Source organism: Hippoglossus hippoglossus, chromosome 17 (assembly GCF_009819705.1).
Source record: "Hippoglossus hippoglossus isolate fHipHip1 chromosome 17, fHipHip1.pri, whole genome shotgun sequence".
Taxonomy (NCBI): Eukaryota; Metazoa; Chordata; class Actinopteri; order Pleuronectiformes; family Pleuronectidae; genus Hippoglossus; species Hippoglossus hippoglossus.
In genome coordinates, this window is record NC_047167.1 from 23984924 (window position 1) to 23993495 (window position 8572).

An 8572-nucleotide genomic window follows, 5' to 3' on the forward strand; every position below is an offset into this window, starting at 1 on the left:
TGGAGGAGCCTGAGTAACGATTGCAGGATGGAAGTCTCGAAGTCTCAATGATATTAGATGATGTTCTCAACCAATCAGGACTCGCTACTTCTAGAATCTCCTCAATGACCAGTAGAACCTTCTTAATAGAAACCTGTTGGTGACCTCAATGACCTGAAGAACCTCTTCATCTATCACCAGAAACCTTTTTAGGAACCGGGGTTTTCTTGAAGAATCAACAAAACGTCCAAAAGGTCCTCGGACGTCGTCATCAACCACTGCACCTTCTTAAAAAACCTAGAACAACTCTCGAACTTTGGAACCTCCCTGCATGTTTTGTCTAAGCTTAAGCAGAAGAACTCGAAATGAAACTGGACTCTGTGCTAAGTGCTCCCTCGCTGATCTGAAGCTGAAGTGTCCACTCCAATGCGTCGCTGCGACAGGTTCAAACATGTTGGCTGCAGGAGGTCTGAGCGTAACGCAGCTGGTTCCACACATTGATATCTGTCCTGTTCACTCATCTCTCACTGGTTCCTCCCTCTGGTGAAGCTGTGTTGAGGAGAGAGTGTCAGTGGGACGCAGCAGATTTAAACTGTGTCGATTCTTGTTTGAGCGACGTCGAGACACGTAGAGTGAATTCATCCCCTGCAGGGTGAGCTGCACCCGCCGGGATTTACTCTGAACCTAGATTAGTGTCAGCGCCAAAGCTCGAATATTTAAACAATTCACAGACTCTTCATTGATGAACTTTCAACTGAGCGCAGAGGTTTGATGTTCAGAAGCACCTGCTCAGGTAGAGAGTGAATGTGAATAAACTCAACACAGTTCCATGATAGTTCAGAGTTTTCAGCTGCAAACAGAAGATTCAAACGATATAATGAACATGCTGAAGAGGAGATTGATTTCATTCATTCTTTGTATTCACATATATCCAAGTGTCATTGATGTTCGAGTGATGGGTCCTTTCTTTTTGGATTAAATTACTCACAGTCCAGAACCTTTCATTCCAAGATGTTGATGTAAAAAGCTCTCAAACAAGGTATCGAAAGCAAAAAGTAAATTTAACACATGTATAAATAGAATAAATGTATTTAAATACCCTATTGAATATATGTGCTCTTAAATATTTTGGTGTGAAGTGTTGTCTGTGTTAATTTTCAACAGGTCAAATAAATAAACCTGTCCAGTGTCTCGCTCCATTACTGCAGGTGTTCTCTCACATATCTGATATTCAACATATTTTGACTCGTTAATCCATCTTTTAATTCTACAGAGAAAGTCAACAGATTTCTGACTCACTGATCCAGACTGAACCTCCTGCGTGTGTAGTCAGACCGAACACAAACATTTGTAGTTTGGATCAATTTCTAACAAAGAGTGAGTATTTAGTGATATCTAGTGGTGAAGGTACATACGACCAACAACTGAACCCTATGGAACCACAGACCCTCTTTTGTTTTCACACGTGTTAAACAGTGTCTGGACATTAGTGTAGTCATAGTTGGTGTTTGTCACAAGGGGCGGAGCCTGTAGAGCAGCAGGAGGCCGGACATGACGTATAAACTCTGCTGTGGAAAGATCAGTGTTGTTGTTTACAGCTCATCCACACCGGCGTCGGCCCTCAGCACCAGAAGATCTGGAACCTCCTCGTGTTTCCAAGTTGACGTCTTCGTCTTCTACGTGTACGGCTCCTCTTCTTCATCCTGTTGATGAGGCTTCTAACACGTGATGTTAGAAGCCTCATCAACACGTCCACTCGCTCACTGTGAATCTGACTCACTGACTTTGCGTTCTCACGTGCAGCCGCTCATGAAATGACAGGAAACGCCTGGAGTCTGAGATCAGCGGGTAATAAACACAGTTACAGGACGGGGTCACGGGGTCACGGGGTTAAGGACCTGTCTTGGTTGATATTGTCCTTCAATGGTGCAAATTCCAAAACAAATCTAGAGTTAATCCAATTATTTCCAACCAATTGACACAGATGAACCTGGGGCTTGAGGGGCCCCTCTGGGTCTGGGGCCCTGCGGGGAGCCGACTGCCCTGACCAGCTGGTGATCTAACCTCTGTGGTCGGCGCCGGCCCATATGAAGCTGATAGATTAGAGTCGATAACCAGAACTGGAGCAGACCTGGGCCAGTTTCAGCCTGTTCCCCTGGCTGCTCTGAACCAGGACTGTGACGACACGAGGCTCCTCCTGTGATTCTTATGTACTTGATATATGTGAGAATGAAAAATATGGATCAGCTGCTGCTGCTTTTTAATTTGCTGGAATCCAGGCTGATGCTGTGTTGCCACGGAACACTTGTTTTCCAGCACTTAAATCAGAGTTTAGTAAATGCTGTTGCCATGATCCAGGTGCACTGAGGAGCTTCTCTGTTATAACCATCGTTAGGGTTCAGTGAGAAGGATTTAGTGACGCGTGAACATAGACCAGTTCACCGGTTCACCGGTTCACCGGTTCACCGGTTCACTGGTTCCACACCTGAACATGTCCTGCAAGACACAAACAACTGAAACCTGCAGATACAACAACTCTCTGGACCTGTTCTGGACTTTGTGTTTCACACTCGTTCACAACAACAGGACCGACTCAGGTATCACAGAACGAACTAAGTTAGATCCTCACGTACAGAGTGCGAGAGCAGCTCATAATAAATATATTAATAATAACTTATTAATGCTCCGTCCCTGCTGACACCTGATGAACAGTCAAGGAGGTGAACTCTGATGCGCCGCTCCAGTCCGGGTCCACGATCCGGACCCGCGGTTTGCAGCGAGCCGGCGGAGCCCAGTTTGAACTGACAGACGTCCGCAGCGACCAATCAGCGCTCGCCGAAGCCGAAGCCGTGTTTATTCCACTCAGCGGACCAATCAGAGTCGTCCTCGGCGGCTGCGTGCGTCATCAGAGCAGAATGTGAACGTGCGCTGCGCGTTACCGGAGCTCACTCCGCTCCCATCCCCCAACCAGAGCGAGGAATGGCGGCGGTGTCCCGCTTTGTCCCCGCTCATGTCCCGCTTGTAAAAGACATGTGTTCTAACCCCGGTAAGGAACATACGTGTGTGTCATAACGCGTCACTCCATGAGCACCTCGCACTTCTTCTGCGCACTTGTCTCATCGCATGTCTGTTGTGTCGCACAGCGTCTTCTCCGCGGGCTCGAACAATGGACCCGGAGGAAATGAGGCCAGCGGGCTGCACCGTTCACACACCGTCACACTGCAGCACCGTGTGTTCGAGCTCCGGGTTCATGAGTGTTTACGTGAAAAGTGAAGTGCGTACATCGAGGGGAAGGAGTGAGATTCAAACATGGACGCCAGGAGGAGGAGGGCGGGCCGACATGGCGGCGGTGCTGCTCCCTGAGTCTCAGCCGGTGGAGACATTTTAACTGACTCCTCTGCTCGGGGGGCGGGGGCTCCACCAGATCACGTCAATCAATCAAAGTGACACTTCGTCAAACCGCGCGCGGTTCGGTGCGAACTCGACTTTCTCGGTTCCCCGCGGCGGGGGGACCGGCCCGGCCCGGCCCGGCCCGGCTGGTCGGACCGGGGACCGGATCTGTGTTTCTGGAGAAAAAGATGAGGAGCAGCGGCGGACAGGAGGAGGAGGAGGGGGCGTGGCTCCGGCTGGAGAAACTGTCCATTGTTCCACTCCAACGCGCGAAAGAGAACACCTCTGTGGAGCCCGCAGCCAATCAGCGGCCGCCCACCTCCTCTACGCCCCGCCCCGCAGCCTATATTACAGTGTCGGCCGGGAGCAGCACGAGCCAGTGGCACAACACAGCAGCGAGCGCGCGCAGAGCGAGAACCCGCCTCATTAGAGCTCATCACGGAACAATGGCCGACACCAAACTCGACTCCGGCTCCGACCTCTCTGTCAAGGTAAGCCGCCCGCCTCGCACCTTCACCGGGGGCCGCGGCGCACGGAGCCCCGTGCCCAGCGCCTCCCCGACGCTCTTCCTCCAGCGTCCCCTCGAACTCTGTCGGAGGCGCCGGTGGAGGAGGAGGACAGAACCGGTGTTTACGTCTTTTTCTCAGAACTGATGGAGAATAGGAGCAGAATAACGCGGGGGAGGAGGAGGGCTCCGCTTCGTTGTTTATCCAGCGGCTGCGGAGCACCGAGCCCCTCGGTCCGGTCCGGACCCTGCGGAGGACCGAGGGGCTCGGTGCTCCGGCGCTCCGCTCCGCGGCTCTCTGCGCGGAACTGACGCGCATTATTCGCGCACTTATTCCACAACTTGCGGAGCTGCTGCTTGACGCGAATTAATTGCGAGGTTAAATCCCCGCGTCCCGCTGCGGAGAACCGGGCTCGTTGAGTCGATCGGTACCGAGCCGCGGGGGAGTGGGATCTCCGCTGCCGCTGTGAAGTTGCTCCGTTTGAATGGAGGCTCGGTGCGTAAGTCCCACCAGCATTAACTTTGAGGGCTCCGCTTCTCCTCCGTGTTTGTGCTCCGGTCCGACCCGGTTTGTTTACCGACTCTGAGAGGTCGGTGCTGCTGCTCGTTCAGCCTCCGTTTACCGGAGAGTCACCGAGCGGGTCGCCGTGTTTGGAGCGTGTCTGCAGGGCGCGTTCATGTGTGGGGACAAGTTTTCTTTCTGTTTAGTGAAACACTGTGCGTGTGTGTGTGTGTGTGTGTGTGTGTGCGCGCGCGCGCGCGCGTGTGTCCGGGCTGTGCAGGTCTCATGTGCTCCTCTGTTTGGGACTTGTTTCGGGTCCCGCTGGCGGAGCAGGGGGCGGGTTGGTTTAGCTCCGCAGGAGAACACCTCCAGATCAGAATAATCATCAGGGTGCTTCCAGGAGGTGAGGAGGAGGTGAGGAGGAGCTGAGGAGGAGGTGCGGAGGGGAAAGTTGGGGCCAGGTGTCGCTGCCGTTAATCCGCGGAGCCGCTATTTATAGTTGTGGAGCGTTTTTACGCACAGTGGGTGCGCGGGTTCGATTCCTGCCCCCGGACGCGTTAGCGGATCCTGGTCTACAGGTTATGATGAGTAACTGATCAATAACCGTATCTGCGCTGGTGGCGGCAGACCACGACCGACCGGACCGGGCCCCGTTAACGGACTCGAGTCGGTTTCGTCGGAGGGATTTAAAAAAGCCCCGGGGTGTTTGAGCCCGTGTGTTTGCCGTATTTTCGCTTTTCGTGCAGCTTTTTCTCGGCTGCCATGTGTCGTCTTCTATTGTCCTTCTCAGGCTCCGTTACAACGAGCGGCAGCCGCGTGCGTCGCGCTCGCCGCCTCCGCCTCCTCATCACCCCCCTCCTCCTCCTCCCCCCTCCCTCCGGCGCCCTCCTGTGTTATTTTAAACCGAGTGGTGCATCCTGGGTATTGCAGTGCCTCTCCCGGGCGTGTCTCGTGACATATGGGTAAAGGCAACCCGCGGAAGACTACAATACCCAGAGTGCCCCGGGCCACACATCAAAGTATCAGATTACAACACATTAGAGAGGATGGAGTGGGAGGAGGTGGGGGAGGGGGATCTGCAGAGATGGTGTTTAAATAGGAAGGTTTCATTCTGCCTGCAGCTCCCACAATGCACCGCGTGTAACTAGGCCACAAGGAAGCAGCAGCCTGAATATTGTTATGGTTTCTGTCTCCACCAGGACCTGAAAGAGAAGAAGCTGGTGGAGGAGAAGGAGAACGGCAAAGATGCTGCCACCAACGGGAAGGTGAGTCTCCTCAACCCTGTTCCCACTGGGTTCTGGGGTTCCTCCTGGAGTCGTCCTGGATCCTCTGCACTTTATGAAAGACCACTTTTTAAAAGGTTATTGTTGTGTTCAGGAGAAGGAGGAGAATGGTGAACCTGAGGTAGATGATGAAGAGGATGAGGAGGTGGACGAGGAGGACGAGGAAGATGATGTAGAAGGTGCGAAGATGTTTATTATTTTACTTTTTCACTCTTATTTTCTTCAAATTGTCAACAACCTCTTAATTCGGTTCGTCCTGCAGGTGACGAGGAAGACGAGGAGGAAGATGAAGACGAGACTGAGGGTGGCACAAAACGGGCAGCAGAGGACGACGATGATGACGATGAGGTGAGGCTCCTACGACCCTCTTGAATGGAAGCGACGCATCAGGCCACGAGTTTGCCAGCTTAACTCTTTTCTGTCTTTTCAGGACGACGTCGAAACCAAGAAGCAGAAAACCGACGATGACGATTGATGCGTTTTCCCGCCGCCATCCTGCTGAACAACTTCCAGGTTCTTCACCTCTGGCTGTGTTTTAAAGGTCACAGGTGGAGGGGCTGGACGACGGATTTAAAGGAAAAAATAATAATAAAAAATTCCAACATGGTCATTAGGAAGTAGAGTTCAACCAACACCCACCACGTCCACACGAGCCTCCCATCAAAACTGCAAATTTTCTAGAAGAACCACATCAACGCAGAAATCAGGCTTAACAACAACACAAGAAGAATTTGTTTGTATTTTTATTTACATTTTATATTTTTGTACATATTGTTAGGAAGGGGGGTCAGTTTCTCTCTCGGCAGCGATCTCGTCAGACCAAATCGGTGCTTCTTAAAACGAAAAGATTTTACTTGGTTGACCATGTTACGATATCTCAACAGATGGTAGAACAAACATGTAAGAAGGGTAAAACATGACAGAAACCTCTTAAGCCGTTGAACTCAGAGCATTCCAGTAAATTTAATGTATGTACTTTAGCTGTACCATAACTAGTTTGTTTGTATGGGAGGGTAAGGCCAAAGAAAAGAGCCTCTTTTCTTTTCCTTTTGTTTTATGACGGCCTGTTTTGATGTATGTGCGAAGTTTGTTGTTTGACAATAAACCAGACTTTTATTTTGTGAGTTGTATTTTGCATGTCTGCTCAGTTTTGTTCTTCTTGAGTTGAGCTCCCTCTGTGGAGTGTCTTTGGAAGGGGTCAGAGGTCACAGGGCTGCAGCCTGGGGTCGGAGCCCTTCAGCAGCAGCAGTGGTGCGAAGTCACAGAACATTAACTCGAGTGTTGTGCACCTGTTTCCTTTGAGGAAGTCGCAGCTCAAACATGACGGAAACTTAAAACAGCACTTTTTATTTCAACATCAGTTAATAAAGACTCACGTTTAACATAATTTAAAAGCTTATCTGATCAGTGAAAAATGGACTAATACTATTAAAAATAAACTTGTAAAAACTGAGTAAAGCAGACAATGAGAGGTGCAGGTAGCATGCTACTGCTTGTTGAGCACTTTTACTTAGATTACTTTGCTACTTAAAGTACATTTTAGTACAGAATGAGTTCTAAAACAGGACAGGTTTCTGTATTTTCTGTTTAAGTTCCATCGGTGCGAGTAGCAGTGTTGGATTATCACTAAATACATTTACTCGGGTACTGATACTCCAGTATTTCTATAATGCACATATTTTAGTTGTCAGAAGATTTTATGCTTTAACTACAAACATAACGAAGTTTGTCTCATTGAAAATACAACTGTCATTTTTACTTCTGGTACTTAAGGCCCAATTTACTGATGATACTGCCATACTTGTATAACTGCTGTTTAAATGCAGTATTTTTGGTTGTTCTATTTTGTTGTGTTTGTGATTTTACAAAGCTCTTAATGAACTCCCTTATTAACGAGCTGCCTCGAGAACACTGAGGTCACGTGATGCAGGTTCCCCGCAGCGGCCAAAAGATCGGGGATGCAGACTTCGTGGATTATGTCCCTGAACCGTATTTTCAGGAGCATCAGTGTGACTGTCACTTTGAATTGTTGTGTTCACGTACTTGTGCGTTATTTGTACTTTGTGGTATTTGTACTTTGTTTGGATGAGAGACACAAACATGAGAAGGTGGATGAACGTGTCTGGAGAAACAAATGCGACAGAGCCTGAACCACGTTCTGATCCCTGTTCAGTCGTGTCAGCTGCAGCCTGCAGGTGTGAACTGCAGAGCGACATGAGGACGTCCACACGCAGGAATGTCAAAGAGACGCAGTACGCCAGAATCACTGCTTTGTGGTACTCAGACTGTCCTGCTGTAGGTGTGAACTGATTCATCCTGCAGAGATGTGTGTGTGAACTGTCCTGCCGTAGTTGTGTGAACCGTCCTGCCGCAGGTGTGTGAACTGTCCTGCCGCAGGTGTGTGAACCATCCTGCTGTAGGTGTCCATGTGAACCGTCCTGCCGAAGGTGTGTGTGAACCGTCCTGCCGCAGGTGTGTGAACCGTCCTGCTGTAGGTGTCCATGTGAACCGTCCTGCTGTAGGTGTCCATGTGAACCGTCCTGCTGTAGGTGTCCATGTGAACCGTCCTGCTGTAGGTGTCCATGTGAACCGTCCTGCTGTAGGTGTGTGAACCGTCCTGCTGTAGATGTGCATGTGAACCGTCCTGCTGCAGGTGTGTGAACCGTCCTGCTGTAGGTGTGTGAACCGTCCTGCTGTAGGTGTGTGAACCGTCGTGACGCAGGTGTGTGAACCGTCGTGACGCAGGTGTGTGAACCGTCCTGCTGTAGGTGTGTGAACCGTCCTGCTGTAGGTGTGTGTGAACCGTCCTGACGCAGGTGTGTGAACCATCCTGCTGTAGGTGTGTGAACCGTCCTGCTGTAGGTGTGTGAACTGTCCTGACGCAGGTGTGTGAACCGTCCTGCCACAGGTGTG

The 8572-nt window shown here is 50.4% G+C and overlaps 1 protein-coding gene across 2 annotated transcripts; it reads left to right on the plus strand.

The window, feature by feature from the left end:
- The first annotated feature begins 2760 nt into the window (after positions 1 to 2760).
- LOC117778597 (prothymosin alpha-B-like) lies at positions 2761 to 6783 on the plus strand. Of its 2 annotated transcripts, none has more exons than XM_034614314.1 (5): positions 2761 to 3860; positions 5576 to 5641; positions 5754 to 5838; positions 5922 to 6012; positions 6090 to 6783. In XM_034614314.1, the coding sequence occupies exons 1-5, from the start codon at positions 3558 to 3560 to the stop codon at positions 6196 to 6198; spliced, it is 654 nt and encodes a 217-aa protein (XP_034470205.1). In that variant the 5' UTR covers positions 2761 to 3557; the 3' UTR covers positions 6199 to 6783. The 2 variants fall into 2 exon arrangements, with proteins under 2 accessions (XP_034470205.1, XP_034470206.1); XM_034614315.1 differs by having other exon boundaries at positions 5922 to 6007.
- Positions 6784 to 8572: the final 1789 nt, after the last annotated feature.

What these genes read in the sequence shown, in the direction of transcription:
- LOC117778597 (XM_034614314.1), top strand. Translation starts at nt 3,558, where the DNA reads ATGAGGAGCAGCGGCGGACAGGAGGAGGAGGAGGGGGCGTGGCTCCGG. An exon ending in ATGCTGCCACCAACGGGAAG is followed by an intron (nt 5,642 to 5,753) that starts GTGAGTCTCCTC and finishes TGTTGTGTTCAG; the next exon opens with GAGAAGGAGGAGAATGGTGA. An exon ending in GATGATGACGATGAGGTGAG is followed by an intron (nt 6,013 to 6,089) that starts GCTCCTACGACC and finishes CTGTCTTTTCAG; the next exon opens with GACGACGTCGAAACCAAGAA.